The sequence below is a fragment of the Mycteria americana genome, chromosome 16, assembly GCF_035582795.1.
Source record: "Mycteria americana isolate JAX WOST 10 ecotype Jacksonville Zoo and Gardens chromosome 16, USCA_MyAme_1.0, whole genome shotgun sequence".
Lineage (NCBI taxonomy): Eukaryota > Metazoa > Chordata > Aves > Ciconiiformes > Ciconiidae > Mycteria > Mycteria americana.
Window position 1 is genome coordinate 5,291,292 of NC_134380.1, and position 20,830 is coordinate 5,312,121.

The following is a 20,830-nucleotide window of genomic DNA, read 5'->3' on the forward strand; positions in this document are numbered from 1 at the left end:
TTTTCAGCATATAGAAATGGATTTCTTATTAATCAGGACGTCTATTTTTGCCCACTATAATCCTGTATTTTTTGGTTATCTTCACCTGACTTGGGTAAGTTCCTGGCTTTCTGTCTGACTTCAAAGGGGCTGTCTGTATGAGTGTGCTCCTGTTCAGCTTTGTTTTGAAAGCATTTAGTGTTTGGAGGTTGCTTTTATAAGCACCAGTTGTGGCTACAGTGTGTATGTGTGGGGAATTGGACATGGAGGAAGTGGCTTCATTAAGGTTCATTTGGTGGGGGGAGCAAGATGAGAAAAAAAATTGCCCATATGATTGGCTGGGAGAATAGCTCTGAATTATGGGATCCATCTGTTTCCTGTAATGAATTCATAAACCCATCAAACAATGACCTGAACGAATTGCTGAAGGAAAAAAATAATACACTGGCATGATATGTTTAACGCAGTGAGGCATTGGCATTGTATAATCAAAAATTCTTCTCACATCCAGCACTTTGTAATGGAGCTGCTGTGTTTAATAGAAGCTGTAAATAAATCCTGCCACAGTAGCAGCCAAGAATGCATTTCTGGGTTTAACTGTTTCTCTTCTGGAATGTCTGGTCCTTGAAGGCTTTAGAATGCAAGTTTTATAGAGCTGGAGTGGGGGATTCTGAAATATAGAGAAATGTTAATGAGGTGAATGGAAGGAAAAAGCTGCCATAAATCAGTATTATGTGGCTTAACCAGTTTCTTTCATTTATGCATGTTCTTTCCTTATGTCATAGAAATGTACTTAAAAGCTATTGTTGTAATTGAAATCTGTTAGACTGATCCTATTCATTACATTAATAAAATCCACCTACAATTGCTCGTAACACTTTTTTATGCAGTTGGGATTCCTGAGATTGTAATCATCAAAAAGCATATGGAGTAATTATTGGATTTGTTTGGGTAAAATTGGATTAAGAAGTTTAGATACCATTAAGTACTGATAATTATTACAAGCAAGCTCATTGTTTAGTGTATGTACAGCTCTCAGAATGTAGAATAAGCAGATACCCATCACAAACATCTTAAGAGCAAGCAATCTCAAGGCTTTTATTTTATGCCTTTAATTGTGTTTTTGCAAGAGGCTTTCTACTTAAATATTTTTGCTTTAGCTCTTTAATCATGTTCCAGTTATGAAAATCTCTTTGTATTAAATCCTTTCCCCCATACATTTTAAAAAATATTTTTAGCATTCAAGCAAATTTAGGCATAAAGACTACATTTTAATTCCTGGATTTCAAACAGCTGCCCACATAACATTAGCCGTGACAGTGTATTACTTGCAGGTGAAAGGGTAGACAGGCTGCTCCTTCAGGGACTGGCAAGGTCTCTCTATAGATTGGCAGGTTGGCCCTTGGGGCTGATTAAATGTATAGCGCACAGAGCATCAGTGTTCTAGGCAGCCCCTGCTGACCACAGGCACTGCCGTGCTGTATGCAAAAGGTTGCTGTCTGGTTTGCTTTTAGCCTGCAGTTTGCTAAAATATTATGTCTTTGGACGTTGTATGTTCTGCAAGGGATAGCCATCATCTCAAAATACATCCGTTGCAGGAAGGAGAGTGTCTAAATGGTTTATAAAGACACTCTTAGAGCGAATATCATATGACAGTTCATAATTAGGAAATCTAATGTAGACACTTTGAACAGTAGATGTTTGTCACAGTGCATATCAAATGAAAATTGCTGCTTAAACATTGCTGAAGATGACTTTAATAAATAGGTGTTGACTTTTTTCGAAGAATACAGTGGTATTGTCTTTGTAACGTATATTCTCCAAATATTATTGCTGTATTTGAAGTCGAAATTTGAAGGCTAAATTCTAGCCTGATATGAAGCTGAAATTTGGGAATCAAGCCCATTCCTATGATGTTGTTCACTTTTTGCTTTATTTCCTGTCAATGGTGTAATTAAATGATTATTTTCCAGCTACCATGATTGTACACACAGTATTCTTGCAAGAGCCTCCATTTAAATAATCTTAAAGAAATTTTCATATACAAAACCCCCCCACATTGCTATGTTGATTAGAGAAAAAACAGTAGTATTAATATGCAGAAATATTTTTATTCTAAAGTACAGTGTGTCTGATAGTTTGATTTTCTTTGTTCTTTTTTTCTCATCTGTGATTCAGATATTTAGAGGGAAACACTGTTTCTAACACTGCAATTGGGTTTCTCTGGCCACACCTTTGTGATGAAGCTGCTTTGTTAATTTACATTAGAGCAAAAATTGTTGTGTACTCTATCACTTAGGTTAGTGAGATAGATAGATAGATATCTATATATATGCATATGCATGCATGTACACACCTATTTGGAAGTATCAGATGTGATTCGTATATTTATATATTTATATTTATATATAAAAATAAAAATAAATAAAATACTAGGAATATAATGCTTTTTAAAAAGCAGCCTGCCTTGCTCTCTCAAATATGTTTCCAATTAATTAGTATTCCTTAAAAAAATCACAGGGCCAGATAAACATCGACTCTGTTGGCATTGTGCCAGTTAATGGTTTTAATTCTGTTGTATACTTAATTCCATGGAAAAATAATTTCTTAGTTTTAAAAAATAAGCAAATCAGCGCAGGCTCTAGTTTCTCACTTTGCCATGAGGTTGTCCCTTCCAGCCTTTTCTCCCAGCTGATCAGGACCTTGGAGTACTTCAGTGTTTGATGGCTGGAGCCGAGCTGGCTTGGTGAGAGCCCTTGGGCAGCAATGTGGGGGAGCAGCCCTCCCCCCCACACGGCTGCTCCCTCCTGCCCATCCTCTTTTCCTCCTCTTCCCTGGTGTTCCCTCTGATCTGCTGGCACAATGGTCTGGGTTGCTAGTCTGTATCCGAGTTGGAGAAACTTTCTGGCTGAAATGGTTTAGTATTTTTGGTAGATCAGACTATGTCTGGAGTGCTCTTCCTGAATCTTGTGGCCACGAGCAAGTCATGTACAGCTTCATCCTTTGCAGAAGTAATGAGTACTTGAAATTTCAGTGTTGGTAAATGCTTACATCTCTGTAATAATAATAATAATAACAGTAGTAGTAGTAGTAGTAGTAGTAGGTAAATGCTTACATCTCTGTAATAATAGTACTAGTAGTAATAATACCCCAAGATCTGTAATTTTCTAATTTCTGCTCTCCATCTCCCGAATGAAATGGAAATACACACTTTGTTCAAAAACATAAAAGTGATACTATTTTAATTATCCTTTCAATTTGTCAAAGCAAGCAAAACTAAGCAGGAGTTGGCTTTTGATACAAGTTCAAGTTTGGACAGCGGGTGCTTAGATATGCACATACACAAGTCTGAGGTGGTGCAGCCTTCCCAAACCCAGGATGACGGGTGGTGAGAGCCTGAGCCTAAGCCTGTGTTTTCCGTGGAGCAGGTTTGGTACCTGCCGGAGAGGCGGTGGTGGTGACCCACAGAAGCTGTGTGTGCCCCATGGCAGGCTGTCCAGAGAGCTGGAAAGATTCATCTCCGGAGGGACTGCTGTTCAGTGAGAGGATCAGCTTAATTCATAGTTTATACTACAGGTTTTTTAAAGGCCAGGTGGAACGGTTTAGTCAACAGGACTTAAAAAAAGACCCATTAAAACTAAGTAATATTTTGTATCATGTGGGTGACAGATTTATTTATATTGTGGAAAGAAAATAGTTTTCACATACATGTTGAATATGCAAATTTGATATTTGAAACGAATTATTCTGCATTTAGTGACATTTTTCATCTACTTTTTTAATTGTCAGAGTTAGGATAAACTGTTCGTTTCCAAAGCTGGTGGTATATCTTGAAAAGGCAAAGAAGGTTTTATTCTCTGCTCTTCAGATGTTACTGGTACTGTTTATTTTTTTTTTTTAATATTCAAAGTTCCTTTTTTGTTATAGAAATAAGCACAGGTGAAATTGTTTAGGTTTCCAAAACAAAAGTCTTGGAGAAGCAAAGTGCTGATGGTTGCTGTCAAACTTGGCATATTTTTCCTTGTCCGAGTCCCTGCTTGCTTTGAAACCACCCTCGACACACTGCTGCTGCTGTGGAAGTTGATCAGTTTTCAGGTCTGTCAAAGCCTGGAGAGAGGTCGAGCGCTGGTTTTATAGTGTATGTATAACAACATGAGATGCAATTTTGCACTTATTGGACGTGCTTGTGATGAGCTGGAGGACTACTCGGTTCTGTGTGTCTAGGAAGCCCAACGGGTTTCTTCTGGGCGGCCGAGCAGCTCTAGTAAACACTGCCGAGTGAGTTGAACAAATTCCCTGCCATGCGCTGCCAGCGCCGTGCCGCTCTGTTCCCGGTACCCCTGCCCCGACTCCCTCGGGGCTGCTCCCGAAGGGACCCGGCACTGCTGACCTCTCTGTGCCAGGCTGTGCCAGCAAATTCCGCTACAGGCCAGGGTGGGTCTGGCCTGCTTGTTTCAGGCAGTGTTAGTATGGGGCATGTCAAATGTATGTCTGGAGTGCGAATGCAGAAGACTAGGGTGTCCAGAAATGCTTGATGTGAAGGTTTAGGTAAAGACGCTGAGAAAACAAAAGTTTTTTGTTTTGGAGTGCTGAATAAGCTGGTAGATCAGGTCTTTTAACTGGTTTTATGGGAGATCATTAGAAGCCTGAAAATTTATGCTTTCATGGCTATAGGCAGTGTGATTTGATGTTAATATTAGGACTCTCACAGGCAAAGCTGAAAAACTGTTGAACTAAACAGGCAGTGGGTGCTCTAGATGGGTGCAGTAGCTTCCCATGCAGTTTAAATGAGCATTCTTTTCAACACTAAATTGTCACATCTCCTCTTTCTTGTCCTTCCTCTTGTTTTAAACCATACAGAAGACTTGTTACAGTAAGGAATAAAAGGTTCAAATACTGTAACAGGCAATGTGTTTTGCCCTAAGCAGAGAATAACCAGAATTTATTTTTAAAACTTAATGCTGTTTTAATTCCAGTAGTGTTTATAGGACATTGTATTTTGTTCTGGTAGTAAAGAAGAGGCTAAAACTATGGAAAAGGAACAGTTGAGACACTGTTTAATACATTTAAAGGTTTTAGACTTGAAAGATTCAAGAAAAGCTTGTGTTACTCTTGTGCAGAAATACTGATGTACAAATAACCGTATAAATTTATTTCTCTGCAATGTAAACTTTAGCCACAAATGTATGTCTTCAGCCTATCTTATAGGACTGGTCAATACATTTATTAAATCAGAGAGAAGATTAAGATTTGTTGAGATGTTCTTTCTGTCCTTGTGTGAACTGGTTGGCTGGTTTGGTACCTGTAATGGACGTGCCCTGCATATACTGGGGAATTTGTACCTTTCTTTGAAAGACAAAACCTTTTTTATCGTTAAAAGTAGTGCTAACGTTGATTAAAATAATGTTCATGCTTTACATATTGGAATCCATTTTGCAGCTGAAGTTGAGTGCGGCTTACTACAGATGAGAAAATTTTCCTTTAGTCACTTGTGATATGTGGAAAAAGAATGGTGTAGGCTTGCTTGTCCTCACACCCATTCACTTGTGTTCTTGCAAATGTGTAGCTTAGTATAAAACTGAAAAGTGGTTTACTTTTTTCAGTTACTACCTTTCAGGGTCAGTCTAGAAAGGATAAATGCTTTGCAGAGAAACACTTGTTATGTAACTTTGCAGAGTGAGGCAATGGTTCTTGTGCTCTTCGGTGGGATACAAAAACTTGGTGTTTTTGTAAGACACTGGATTAAAAAGTTATCCCCCCGAAACAGACTTGTTATGGCGAGAGAGTTGTGCAAGTCATCCGCTCTTTCCAGTGAAAGGAACTAATTATGATCAGAGTTTTAATTGTAACTTTTGAAAACATAAGCCCCATATTTTTGAAGACCTTAAAATTATTTATTTAATAAATTGCCTGCGAGCATAATTCTCTTTTTAAATCCCAATACATAGAACATATTTGTGCATCCTTGCAGGTACAAAGTATTTGCACATGTGTCTCCAGATTGGTTAAAGCAGGAGTAACACAAATTAATCTTTACTTGAAAACTTTTCTTCAGCTTTTCATTATCTGGAAACTACCCCCCCCCCCCCCTCCTTTTCAATTGAATTAATTTTCTGAAATTCAGATTTCACAGCATGCTACTTTCTGTGTCCTATAACTCTTCCAGTTAAAAAAAAAAAAGGAGTTACTCTGCCACTATTTCTTATTTAATAATTAATTTTTTTGCACATTATTTGAACATAACAACAATTATTTCTCACCATCCTTTTATTTATTGGGCTTTTATTTACTGTTTTAGGGTAAGTGTTCATAGACATCTTGTTTTGACAGCAATCCAAGATGTCTTAGAAATGCTGGAAGTGAAAACATTCAAGAAGTTTTTTCACTTGCTCTGTGGTAGAGTTAATAGGAAATCGGTGGTTTTCTTCTTAGTGTTGTACTTTCTTAAATCGTGTTTAGTATAAACACCCAGACACATACATAGACATACATAGTGGTGTATAAGGGAACCATTTGAGTATTGACATGAACTTGGTCGTGTGTATATAGATTGCTCCCTTGTCAGCCTATATGCTCTCTCTCTCCTCATGCAGTGGGTACCAGATATTTATAGTAAACAACTTCTCTGTGTGTGCTGCTGACTTCTGATGCAGCCTGGGAAGCGGGAAGTGTGTGAGATAAGGCTGGGGGGGTTGCACAGCTAAAAAAAGATGTGTGGGCTCTCACCGAGTTGGGTGTGAAGCCTTTATCAGCTGTATTCTGGTACATAAATTTTACAGCCATACAAAATCAGGTTTTTTAGACGTAGATTTCAAAATTGTTATATAAAACATTGCAGGAGGCTACATACATAGTAAATTAGCCCCGAGTTCTGGTCGTAACACTTTATTCTATTTCAAATATATTTTATGTATTTTATAGTCCGGGTTTTGCAAACTGTTGTTTGGGAGACTGAAAAACATTATCCGTTTGCTCAGTTACAGGAAAAAAAACCAACACAACTTTTCTGATACTAAAGCAATTTTTGGTTTTTTGGGTTCTTTTTATGTAGTGCCAGAACCTATTAAGACCAGTTTAAGCCAGCCCCAACCTGCCGGTACCGGTACCAGTACTTCCACCAGCACTATTACCAACAGCAGCAATGGCAAGCGTGCGTCTGCTAATGGGCAGCAGCCAGCTGCGTCCCGTTACCTGCCTCGTGAGGTGCCTCCACGCTTCCGCCAGCAAGAACAGAAGCAGCTCCTAAAGCGGGGTCAGCCACTGCCTACTGGGACTCTGACCGGCACCAGCCCAGCACAAGGTACTGGACAAGCAGGGGCAAGTCCTCCTCCGCAGCCAGGAGCAGGTGGACAGCATCACCCCAGTAAGACCCAAACAGGTAAGAACTGAAACCCAGTGGGATATCGACTCGTTCTTTATGTAGTTATGCCCTCCGCTATTAGCACGGGTGTTGCAAAAACTTAAGGAATGTTAAGAATTGTCTTAAAATAACAGGATTTAAAGTGAAGCGTATGCTGATGCTCTTTTTCTTAAAGAAGATATTATGTCATTTCTAGGATCCAGTTCTAAAAGGTTTTCTTACTTATTTAGATGCTCAGACCTGTGGGGTCTTTTTCAAGTTTTTTCCTGTTTCTTTGGCAGTTATAATGGATATGAGCTTCAGGACATTCAAATACTTCTTTAGTGACCGTACCTACAGAAGCATTGTTAATTTGGGTGTTTCCAAGTTTTTTACTATCATTTTGGCAATTTTAATGTTCTTTGAAGAGGGCTTTGCATATAACTATATGTAAATCAAAAATAGGAACTTTGCCTATGTTGTGGTGTGACACTTTTATGCCTTTACTTGCTTATGCTCTCAATTGTTATTTTCACATTAGGAAAATAATATTTTGGGAAAAGTAGTTCGGTATCTTAGGCCTATCTACCGCTTCGTTCCATCCTTTGCAGACAGACACACCAACCTTCTTTTGGCTATGGGAAATAGCGTATTGAGGAGTAAGTCTCTTAGCTACCTTTTTTCCCCTGAAGCTGCTGCTGAGAAAGTAAGCAGCAGCTCTCTTCTTATTTGCCCTTCTGTGCTACAGATCGTGTAACTTTCACTTTTACAGTGGAGATGAGCTTAGTCAGTAATTGGTATAAATCACCTTTTTCATCACTGCTGTGTATGTATGTCATGTTAGGCAAAGCAGGGAGTGTTCTAAGGTACAGTTATCTATGGCTTAGAAAAAGTTATCTGGACTAAGTCACAAAGGGGTTTTTGATACCTTGAGTATAAGTAATTTCTGTATGATCTGAAGTGTTGCTCATTATCACTCATTAATGCTGTCAGACATCACAAAATTTGGATCTGAACTGTCTGCAGTTTTTCCCTTTGGGCATTAGTGAATCAGTATTTTTGCTGTACTTGCTGCTGTGATACTGAACTTTAGCAGAGAAAATTATTTGGTGTTGTCCTTAGAAGTTTTAGTTAGATAAGAAAATCATCTCTTTCAGAAATTATAGCTTTTATGGTTATCGAGATGCATTTGAAAATATTATTCAACTACTCCCCAGAAACAGAAATCTGAAAAGGCAAAGTAAAACAATTGTTTATTTACTTGAAATGTTGGGGTTTTAGGGAGGAGAAGAGGTTCTACTTTTGTATTCTCAAGTATTTGGCTTCAGTGACATGGAAAGTAATGAGTTCCCACCAGTTAGAGCAGCAGTCTCATCTTCTTCGCCAATCTCAGTTCAGCAGGGATGGTGGCTGACATTTATGGCTTCTTTTTGATTTGGAGATGTTTAACCCTCAGATTAATGTTCTGTGTTAGATATATTTTAATATATAATTATATAAATATGTATATATTTTTAGATGTTTTTTTTTTTATTTTAAGAAATCTATTAATTATTTATATGGTAGAGACAGATTGACCAGCTCAAGTGGCTCAGGCTGGCTGAGGGTCAGTATTAGACTTCTTCCAAGCATCATTATAGATGTATCTGAAACATCTTTGTTTGATCTTTAAGAAACATACTGTAAATCATGAAACAAAGTCCACCATAAATCATAACATAATCCATAAAAGAACTTGGCTTGTAAGAGTACAGTACTAGCTGTCTGACTTTGATCTTGCCAGATGCATTTGTACCTTGAGGTTTTAGACTTCTTTTCCTGATTCCTATTTTAACTTGCTGTATAAAATAAGCACTTGTTTCTGTAGTTTGTCAGCCTGGCAGCTACCAGCAGATGTTTTACACTGTTGAATTAGTTTGCTTTCTTACTCTTTTGCTACTTTTCTGTCACCATTAGAAAAATTCAGAATACAGTAAAAGCTAGTACAAATGTGAGGAGGAGTGCAGCAGCTTTTTCACTTCATATTGTATTCCGTATTGCACAAAACAAGTTAACCCATATCAAATTCTTAGCAGAAGTATTACTTGAAAGCAATTAGTGCAGAGTCAAAATTGTCAGGTTGTAAAGTCAAAACAAAAGCTTTCAAAGGCACCTGAAAATCTGTGCACAGTTCTTGGAGCAGGGAAGAGAATCTTAGACAAGCTAAATGCTTGGCTACTTTTTGTCTACTGAGAGCAAGAGGTTGTGTTTTGAGTCTTAAATGGTTGCATCTTCCTTATAGAAAGAACTTGCTGAATACTAGAGCTCATTTATTTCTCTTTCCAGCAGGTGGAGCATCAGTTCATTTACCAACTACAAACAGTTACAAGAGAAAAACCATAAATCTATCTAGCTCATTTTATAACCACGACAGCTGTGTGCCTGGCTGCTTTGTGAGGCCGAGAGAGGAGTATAGCATGTCTCACTCCTGAGAGACCTTTGTAGGCGTGAAATACGTATACTGACAGTCTTATTTGGTCTCTTACACTGGCTTTGTCTTCATCTTGATGAGCATGAAGAGCAAAGAAGTAAGAACAGTATCCAGGGAGGGCCAAAACCTTTTCATCTCAGCTGTTAGGATTTGAGTAACTATTAGCCTTAGGAAAAATTTTGGGATTCTATCTCCTGAAAACCTCCAGGACTTAAGTTACGAATTTTCCATGAAATTTAATTCAAACTGGGTCGTATTTTTGTGAAAATGAAAATAAAGAACTTTAAACATGAGGATTCTGACTGAATGAAACTTCTGTTGTCAGAAGGAAACTTTTCGCCTTCCTCCTCTTATCATCAGTAGGAACTATATTCCTTTAAATGTCTGTCTCTGGTTCCCTGGGTATTTCATTTACTAAAGAGTCTTTGCAAGTAAAAGTTCTCTGGGAAGCGAAGGGAAGGAACAAAATAATCGAAGTTGTCCAGAAGAATCAGCATAGGTACTTTATCCACATATAAACAGGAATTTTGTCTGTCTGAACAGTACCTGCATTGTAGAAGAGTCATCACGTTGTGAATGTTACCAGACGTCTTCAAAGTCTAGAGGCAGTCAATAATACATCAGTGCTCAGGGCTTTCTCGCTCTCTGGTAACCTGATTGCCTAACCAGAGCTTGTTAGACCTGTGCTGGATTCTGCCCAAGCAAGTCTCCATATGTGGCTTCTTTATATTAATGATGAACAATAATAACTTTCTTTGATGGATGACTGGTATTAATCAAAGAGCCAGAATCGTCATACACTAGCATCTTGTATCCAGAAGATGCCTAATGTAAATTCATGTCTGTAGCTTTTCTTTTTATAGGGTCATATTCCTTCATAGTTAACTTGAAATTATGCAACCACATTCCTTCCAGGCCCTATTTATAACTACCTGGATACAAGGAAGGCTGTTAGAGAGGCATTGCCAGCCTCTTCACTGTAAAAATCACACTATTTTATCTCTTTATTCTCTTATCAGCAGTCTCTGTTATCTACTGCCTTGACCTATCCAAAGCACTTATCAGAACTCTAACTGCAATGTCATGAATTAAAAAGGATGTTCTGCCAATGTAAGGGAAGTGGGAATTAATGACCACTAATATATTCTTTGTCAGGTTTATCATCTGGAAATATCAGTGAAGTGGATGAGAGTAGTGACTTTTTGTTTCTCTTTTAAGGTAGTCTATAAAACATTAACTAGACAAAACTGTTAATAGGAGAAATGAAAACATTTCAAATTGCATAGAATATTTTAGAAATCTTACCCCTTGAAAACAGTCTTTTATTCATTGTTAACTGTTATGAAACTATTTTCTGTAGTACTTTACAGCATTTTCTGTAGAATAGTTATTTGTCTGGAACTTTTATCTTGAGCTACAAAGCTTGTTCTTGACATGACCCCTCTGTAATCCCTTTCAGGATTACAGTGAAGGAAAGCTGTATCTGTAATTTATGAACAGAATTCTAATATCTAGTCCAGTTTGTTATTTTTACTTGAAGATGGAGCTTTTTATCTCTTCCCTCCCCACTTTGTCAACTAAATCCAATAAATGTGGTGAATAGTTAACTTCATTAAGGTGTGAGGCATTAATGGAATGGTCTTTTTGCCATGTGATCTAAAAGAATTAAGGTAATTTCTGGAAACTACCATGGGAGATTAAAAATAGCAAGTAATATATCCTTCTTTGTTTCTTTACAAATTATGAAGTTTGTGTGGGAGTCTCTGGGCAACCACTGTGTGTTTGATGATTATAAGAACAAAGATCAAAAGAAGTAATCAGTTTTTCCTGAAGATGCCTTTCACTTTTCTGCAGTTCAGCAATGTGAAACTGACATCCATCAACTCAAAAAATGTACCATGTCCTGCAGGAGTCATGACAGAACTTCTGCACTTCTTTTGTATTGGCGAGTATTTTGTGGAATGGATCCGTAACATATGTTTCCAAAGTCTAAAAAGAAATGAAAGCAAGTAATTCATGCAGTAGTCAAAATGAGAAAGCACGCAAACATTGTGGGAACTGAAGAGTTACGCTTTTAATTTGTTCTATCTGTTGTTTTCTGGGAAGTGAGAATTTGACGGCAGTTACAGAGATTTATTTTCCTGCTGTGGTCTGATGCCAGATTCTGTGCTGAACTTTTCTTTTCTCTGAAGCTGGAAGTTTTATTTCATGTTTCAAGATTTCTTTAGCTGCAGTTTGCATATTCATGCTTGTGGCATGGAATGTGGATGTTGAAGTAGGCGTTGTGTGCAGTTAGAAGTTGCTGAGTGCTGTTGTATGGCTGGTTAACTCTTCCTATAAACCTGTTTGTATTAACTTTGTTTTTGATAATTTTTTTAGGAAGCAAGATTAAAAAAACCCTGCTTACTCTTAAAATCGTGTCTTACAATACTAGTTTCAAACATCCAGTCCTTTAACTGTGGGTTAATTTAGAATTCCTTCTAATAGAGTGATTTTGTGCGGTTGTAAAGTCAAATTTGGAGCAAAGTTTTAGGGAGGGATAATATCTCTTCTAAAACCAGTCAATATAGTTGGAAAACACAGATAAGCTTTGACACACAGTTGTTTCATCAGATCTAGCAAAGTAGTAATAACCTTCAAGGTAAACACGTTTGAACAATTGCCCAGTTCAGCTTACTGTACTTTGTGATGAAGGTAGGTAAGGCATACATATGCAAAAGTAGGTCTGCAGCATATGAATAAAGTCTCATTTCAAAAGTTTGAAACAAGATTTAGCTTGATTTCCTGGAGGCATGGCAAACGGGCTGATTTTTAACGAATAAAGCACATGTGAAAATTGCCTCTATGGAAATGATTTGCTGAACTGTATCTCTTTGGGCCTGTATTCTGTAATTCCACTTGCAGAATATCTTTGTTGGCAAAACATTACCGTGGTTTTGCTTTTAGTTGGAAAGTTAAGGAACAAAAACTTTAGAAATTGATTTATTCTGGATCATATGAGAATAAATCCTCCGTTTCATATTAAATATGAAGAAGTGTTTTTCTTATGTCATAGTTAAAACTCTAAACGTTATAAAGTAGAAATCAAAGATTAGATAGTATATTTATTCACCTTGTTTGCACACTTTCTATGTATACCATTTCACACTTTCTATAGCAAATACACTTTTTTTAAAAGTGTACTGCATAGTACCTGGAAGATGTTCATTGTTGTGTCATGGCGGTTGATTTTGAATGAAGGAACTAGCATGGTGATGTTTCTTTGTGAACGCAAGAATTGGCTATTTCTACTACTTCTGTGGAATATAACTGTGTATAGCAAACACACGATGCTTAATCTGCAATAAAACTCCTAACAGCTTTCAATTTTTACGTCACTTGTGTGGGCCATAATTTGCAGAGTAGTTCACTGTACAGCTTATCCCCGTACACAAGGTTTCCGCAATGTGGCTATGTAAGAGTTTTCCTACTAGTGGGATCAAATTTGATGTCACACCATTTGTTTAAAAAAAACAAAACAAAAACAAAACAAAAAAAAAAACAACCCAAACAAACAAAAAACCAAAAAGGACATTATCAGTATTTTGTTTTGATTAAATCTTTTGCCAATAGTCTCATCGAATTAGTGTTGTAAAGGGATGCTCAGGTACCATCAGAGGTTGCATGAGTGGTGATTACATTTCTTTCTTCTTGGTTTTTTTCCTCAGGGCTTTGTTTAGCATTTGGTAATGCTTGTTGTCTGGTACATGTCCCTGGAACTCAGGCAGTGTTACCAAAGGTCACAAGTGACAGGTATATGTTTAGACAAAAGGAAGATAAAGAAACATCATACAAGGACAAAAATGGAGCAGTTAACATGGAGAGGGGATCTAGCTAGTAGGTACTGTCTGGATGTACTCCTGAGTGATGAACATTGTCTGAAATGCAGTAATGGGAAAGTCTGTGAGAAGTGAGTCTCAGCTAGTAAAGGGTTTTGTCTCCCATGTAAATTTTCAAAAATTCCATAAAATGCTTTGAATATAGACAGAGAAATAGCAACTGCTGTGTAGCACAAATACGGGCATTATGAATGAAAAATGATGGTAAAAACTCATCAGTAAATTAATCTTTGGAATGAATTTTTCTGCATTGTGTATGTTATCTGACATCAGGCAGCAGAGCGTGAAAAATAAATCTGCTGCTTCAAATCTATTTGACAGCGATTAGAATTTTTCACCGGGAGAAGGAAAAATAGAAATCTGTAAAAGGATAAATAACTGAGATGCCTTTTAGTTTTGCTCTCCTCACTTTCAAAGAGTGGGGCTGTGCAAAAACATCGTGACTCAAAGGCCACTGCTTTTGCTTTGGAATCAGTAGACCTGCATCCTACCTCTAGCTTCACTGTAGATGGCTGTGCTCTAGTGTTAGCTAGATATGTGAACTGGCCAGGTGTCTGGGGGGAAGAAAAGGCAGGAGACAAAGAGCCTGGCAAGTTCTTAAAATGTGCAGATGGCAGTTTTCTGACAAAACATGTGAAGAGACCGAGTAGCAGGACCTGTCTCTGATGATGGAGAAGTAAAAGGTAGAAAGCAACTAACCTAAGGTCAAAGTGACCAGGAAATAAGAGTTTGGTCCTTGGGAGGAGTAGAAAGGGAGTAACATCATGTGAAAATTAGCAGAAAGCTGAATTTATACAGCTCAGGAAACAGGTATGATGCTACAAGAAACAAATATAAAAAAAGGAAGTTTGTAGCTGTTAGGAAGAAAACCCAAAGAACAAAAAGACAGCGTTTTCTTAAGTCCATTAGTGAAAGGAAGGCCAAGGGAACTGGTCTGATGTTCTACAGGGAGAACCATTGATAGGTGGCATCAGGAATACTTTAAATGCTTTTCCCTTCATCTGTAAACTAATGATTGACTTAGTTCTAAGGCTACAGTGAGTTAGAGTACTTAAGGAAATAAAATATTTCAAATCGTCTACAAGTGATGAAATTCATAGTAGACTACATTGAGGATGGGTTGGAGTAATGTGGCCCACCAGCATTCTTTCAGAGCGTGAGAACTAGAAAACAGAAAATAAAACAACCGATGTTGAAAGGTGAGAAAGGAGAAACCGGGGAATTACAGATCAGTGATTGTAATCCTCTAGAATGATATTGGAAAAAATAACCAAAGCGGCTATTTCTGTGCATTTAGAACTGTGCAAGAGAGACATACAGAGCTAACGTGGGTTTGTGGAGAGCAGGTCATGCCAAAGGAGAGTAGTTCCCTGTCAGCAGTGCAGCAGGCACTGCAAAATGGGAGGGAAAATCGTGTCCTAGAAGTTGACTTTGTGCAGCCTTTGACAGTGCCCCAGAAGACTTTCTTGTGATGGATGTGTGGTGGTGGAAATAAGTGGGAAGTATAAGAAGAAACTATTGCAAGAAGTGTCATAGCTGCACAGGAAGCTGTAGACAGGGAGTAGCTATTGGTCCTTATTGGCAAAATGAGATTGTTCTGAGTGAGAGTGCGAATTTGTACTCTTTGATATTTGCATCAGTCTTTTGGCTATAAACAACAGCCTTCATTAAATTTTTTTAATGATACCGAACTAGAGAAGAGTGCAAGACAACTGTAAGACAAAATTAGAAAATGGAATAGCGGTGACAAAATTGTGTAATTGAGTAAGAAATAAAGAAAAGGAAAAAGTTCTTTATTTTGGCCAGAACAGCTCTGTACACAACTATGGTTATGTGAGTATCACGCTGCAAAAATGGACCTGAAGTTGGTCACAGGGTAAACCAGATAATGGTGTCAGGCTGTTGAAAAGAAGACAAGCGCACTGAGGGAAGTTAACAATACTGCTTTCCATGGGGCTCTTCTGATAAGGCCTCTGAATAGTGAGTCCAGTTTGGGGCACTGTGCTTTCAGAAGGAAGTGAACCAGCTGGAAGAAGAGCAGAGGAATGCAACAGGAATGAGTAGAGATCTTGAAAACAAGCCTTGCAAAGAGTGAAGGAATTGGAGCTGCTAAGTCAAAGAAAGACTGGAATTAGAAATGCAGAAATGCCTAAATGACTGCTGCAAGGAAAAAAATGATATGTTCTGTATGCCTGTGATGGATCAGATAAGAAATAATGGGCTTCAGTTTCAACAAGGAAGATTAAGGTTAGACATTTGGAAAAACGTGCCAGTATGAAAGCTATCTTAAGAAGTGAGATAGAGCACTTGGGAATGTGCAGTCTCTGTTGCTGGAGGGCTTCCCTGTTGGGTTGGGCAAATGTCACTTAGTGTGTATCAGAAACAGTTCCGTAGATCAGGTGAGTGGTCTGCATGATCTCTCAGATCCCCTTTTTTAGTCTTCAGGTCTCTCTGAGGATTTCAAATCTATCAGACTCATGCCCTGTCAAGGTTGCTACAGGACGGAGTACATGGAAGGGAACAGCAGCTCATCCGCCAGCATGGGCTGGAGTGGAATCTGTGCTTTATTTTGCCCCCAAACTTTGGTGTGGGCTCTGACTCTTCCTTGGGGTTCTGCATTGCCTTCCTGTGTACCCCTGTCGGGTAAACACAGTCCCCTTGAATTAAGTACCCTTTATAAGTACTTGCCTCTGTAAATTGAAGTAGATTTCAGGAAGTTTACGATATTAATAAGAAAAATAGAAGCAACATGAGAATGTGTCTTACGTTCTCTTCCAGTTTTGACATGTCATTTTAACTAATGGAAATTTCAATCGTGTATATAGCTGATATAAAGGAATACAATAATCCACAACAATATTTTGACTTTAAAGTTATTGCAAAATTGACTCTCAAGCTTAGTTTCTAGTTGCATTTGAAATAGTTTTCTGAATGGAACCAAAACCAAACAGATTTGATTTTCATTCATCTGTTGTTTTTAAAATGAGGTTAAGCCCGTCCAGTATTCAGAGACTATTGCAAAGAAACAGAATAAATGTCTTCAGAAGGAAACCAACTATTTTCAGGAGTACTTCAGTGGAACAGTTCTTGAGCCAAGAATAGCAGCAGCGATTGTGCTTTGGTAGTGAAGTGGCAGCAATTCTGAGAATGCAGCCAAACCTTTAAAGAGACATCAGTTGTGTGCGATCAGCGCAGAAGGGTGAAACTGCTCAAATGAACACCTGACAAGAATTGAAACAGCAAATTTAAAACGTGCTCCATTTACTGCGTAATTAATATGTATTTGGGGCAGATAGGAGGAGGAGGAAGAGCAAGGAAGTGAGAAAGGGAAATAATTGTAAAGGAGCGTATTAGACATAGTAGAAGTTTGTGTGTAAATTATCCTTTGAGATTTGTATATGTGCATTGATAAAAGTTCTCTACGTGTGTTCTCAGAATTTGTGATGATATTTAGGTCCCGAAAACGTTAATCTGCCCCCCCTTCTGTTCACACTCTGTGTGTTCATATGTCTTAAAGAGAACCAGTGCTCTCCAGCCTGCGGTTGTTAAAAGATGGTCCCCCCCCTTCTGGAGAAAGCACCCGGATCTGCGCTGCATTGTTTAGGGCAGTTCTTCTCTGCGTTTATAAACAACAGCGCCTTTGATTAATACGCTCTCGTGTTTGCCACTTAGATCTTTTTTAGATAGAGGCAGGGAAGTCATTAAGGGCTTGGCAGCGCGCCAGTATACATCTGGGACTTGGTCTGCTGCTCCCCGCCAAGCGGCGGGAGCTGCTGTTGGGGCAGGGAGGAGGACGCGGGGCAGGAGACAGGAGCTGTCGTTGGGGCAGGCAGGAGGACACTGGGCAGGAGGCAGGAGCTGTCGTTGGGGCAGGCAGGAGGACACCAGGCAGGAGGCAGGAGCTGTCATTGGGGCAGGCAGGAGGACGCTGGGCAGGAGCTGTCATTGGGGCAGGCAGGAGGACACCAGGCAGGAGGCAGGAGCTGTTGCTGGGGCAGGCAGGAGGACGCCGGGCAGGAGGCAGGTCGGCAGCGCCCGCATCTTCCCTTGGCTGACTTTCAAAAGCTGGAGAAAAGCAGCTAGGGTGCTAATTGTAGCTGGGTCCTGAAGTGAAAATGTTTTGTGACAGTTGAAAGAATTTAAAGAGGAAGGAAGATCGGTTTAGTGTCAGCTGCAATTAGATAATCAAAGCTTAAAAATCCTACTCTGTTGATACCTTCACCTAGAGTTAAGGAGCGGAGCGAGGGGAAGGGGGAGGAGGGCTGTGCGTGGAAAGGGCATTTCCATAGCCAGTGCAACCGAGGCCCGACCGAGCTTGCAGGTTGTCTGGGCGCACGCTTGCACAGAGAGATTTTCTTGGCAGCTCTACAGGATGAGGCTCACACTGTACACAGCCGACATATTGAAGCCGAGAGCCCTGGAGAACGTAGATGCAGGAGTAGAAACAGCTCTGCACACAATGTAGCGTCTCCTAGGATGGTTGGGCGGCTCCTTTCTTCAGGTATTTTATTACCCATCAGCCCTTTTTAGAGGGGAAAAAAAAAAGAAAGTAACCCTAACCCTGAGAAAATAGCATCTGCTTCTGTTAAATCAATTTATTACATAACATTTCAGAGAGAGAGCAGCAGCACAGCGTCCTAAGCTTTTGGCTGCATTTCAGGTTTGATAAAATGGCGTCTTCGCAGTGAGCTGCTTGCTAAAGATATGTTGCACTGAGCAGAAAAATGCAATTATTTGGTGTTTGCTACTGCTGCTTTTGTTTTGGAGAGGTAGCATTTAGTGGAGTCTCTACTAATAATGAAAAATGTTGTTTATTTTTGCTTGTTTTCTTAATGCATTTAAAAGCTTTCAGCATCAGAGGAAAGGAACTACATTTTAATGTCGTAGTGCAGAAAATTAAAACAGGGTAACAGGCTTTCCCACTTGTGTGCTTAACTATGGTTTAGTTTTAAAATAAATAAAGCTGCTTTATTCAATGCTTCCATCTCTTTTCTGTCTTTCCACATTATGTACGCTATTCAAGATTTCAGCTTCCTAACATCTATGAGACTTGTTGTAAGTTAGCTTCATAAGTGGCTTCAAATAGATGACAGTTTTCAAATTTGTCCTCAGCCTCAGACAGCATATGCATAGAGCTGGATGTAGCAGGTAACCTGAAATATTAGCACTACAGTTCCCAGATTTTCTACTATATTATATTTCATTCTTTGGAATAGATGCTTGTGTCATCTTTTCTTTTTCTTTCATGAAATTAGCCTACATTGGATCTAGCACTTAAAATGTTTCTGGCAATTCCTATTTAATTCAGATTTAGAAAAATTCATGTATAGTCTTTTAAAGATCTGCCTATGTGGAACTGAAAACTGTTTCTTTTGGAGGAAGAAAGTAATTTGCCCTTTTCCTTGACTTCCTACTCAGAATCACTCTCCTTTGTGTGACAAGTAAAATCCCCAGTAGGACTGTCACTGGCCTTTGGGATTTTTCTCCCTTCTGCATGTCAAAGCAAACAACAACGTCGTCTGTAATCTGTCCTTTGGGCAGGACAGGATGAGCCAATGAGTCTGCTTGTCGTTACGCTGACTAACATGAATTGAAAAATAAAACGAGTAATAAGAGAGGGAGTCACTGTTAGATCTCATTTAAAATTGGATGGGCAAAACTTATTGATAATGCGGTCTCATTAAAAGTTTATCCCAGGCTTTGCCATTTCGCACCTTCTCCATACTTTGGTTCCTAAATCAGCTGAATGTTGTATTATAGTTCAGGATGCATAATTTTACTGTGCAGCATTCAAACTAGTTACTGCAATGGAAGTTATGAAGATACAGTAACTTTTAACTTGGCTGAAAAAAAATGAAAAGAAATATTGTTGTAAATGGCATTTGCAGAGGACGATTGAAGTTTTGGGTAGACTGCTTGGGCAGGCAAAGTATTTTGCTTTTCTAAGAAATTCATGCAACAGCTTCTTCCATTTCACTCTACTCATACTTTACATTTGTAATCTATGTAAACATTAAACTGATTTTACAACTAATTATTCATAGTCATTATCAAACACAGCTGAAAATGTTTTCCATTTTTAATAAGTACTAAATTGAAGTTGGTAAAGTATGTTGGATACAGTATGTAATAACACCAGCAATCTCCTCCCATCCTGTTAAGGATATTACTTAAAAACAAAACCCTCATGCTTATTTGGTAACACTGATCAAAGCTGTGCATTTTTTAGGTAGCATGTATGACTGCAATTTGACAGAAGTTATGTTTGTTTAAAACAAATTTGAGCTGTTATTCTTGGTATTAGATTAATTTTTCCTTCCTGATTGCTGAAGAAATGTTGTTAAGGGAATCATATTTTATCAAAGATGCATAATTACGATTTTCAAACACAAAGTATTAATTTAAAAAGCAATTTCACATTGCAGCGTATCAGCACTAGGATTTGCTAACATAAAATACCTGTGTTTCCTGTTCCTGATGCTTTGTTTAAAATCTTTGCTTAGTTCACAGAGGAAGGATAGAAATGCTTCTGGTGGACTGCAGTGCTTTTATTTCTGATCTTTGCATAAATAAAGAGGAACTGATTCTTAAGAATTTTTTAAATGGGTTTCCCATTTCAGTCTTAACAGCTTTGAAAATAAAATATTTGCAATTTCTATGAAGCGTTGGTTTCCTAGAAAGTTGGAGGAAATCTATGTGTTCAAAAAAAACCCCCCTCAAACAAACAAAAAATTCTCTAGATTTAATAATATACAATATTTTGCTTTCATTATTTTTCCCAAATGTTTAAAGTCCTTATGGATTAAGTCGGACTGTGTTACTAGTTACTTAATTTATAGGAATTAACTCCTTTTAGTCTAGAGAAAATGGAAAAACGTCTTTGGGTTATTTGCTTCTATAGACAAGAATATAAAAAGTCCTCTCTTCAGGATCACTTCTGTACTCAAACTCTGTTATGTTTGTCCAGCAGCAAAGTCACAGTTTTTGCAGCTTTCTGTTTATATTGTGAAATTTTTTTTTTTCATTCTCTTTGTTTTATCTGCCCTGTTTCTTACAAGTTTTATAGCGGCAGCCTTTAGTGTTAGAACCAATTGTTCCGGTAAATATTTGAACACTATGAAGTTATTGCACATGTCTGGTTTTGCTCGTTTTTTTGAATCTATG

At 38.3% G+C, this 20,830-nt stretch overlaps 1 protein-coding gene across 9 annotated transcripts in view; it reads left to right on the forward strand.

The window, feature by feature from the left end:
• The window catches only part of TNRC6C (trinucleotide repeat containing adaptor 6C), a 111,089-nt gene that overhangs the window by 45,188 nt on the left and 45,071 nt on the right, over window positions 1–20,830 (forward strand). For all 9 annotated transcript variants that reach the window (XM_075519247.1, XM_075519248.1, XM_075519250.1 and 6 more), the window contains one exon: window positions 7,031–7,357. In XM_075519247.1, coding sequence (XP_075375362.1) covers window positions 7,031–7,357 — 327 coding nt within the window. The remainder of the gene's footprint in view (window positions 1–7,030; window positions 7,358–20,830) is intronic.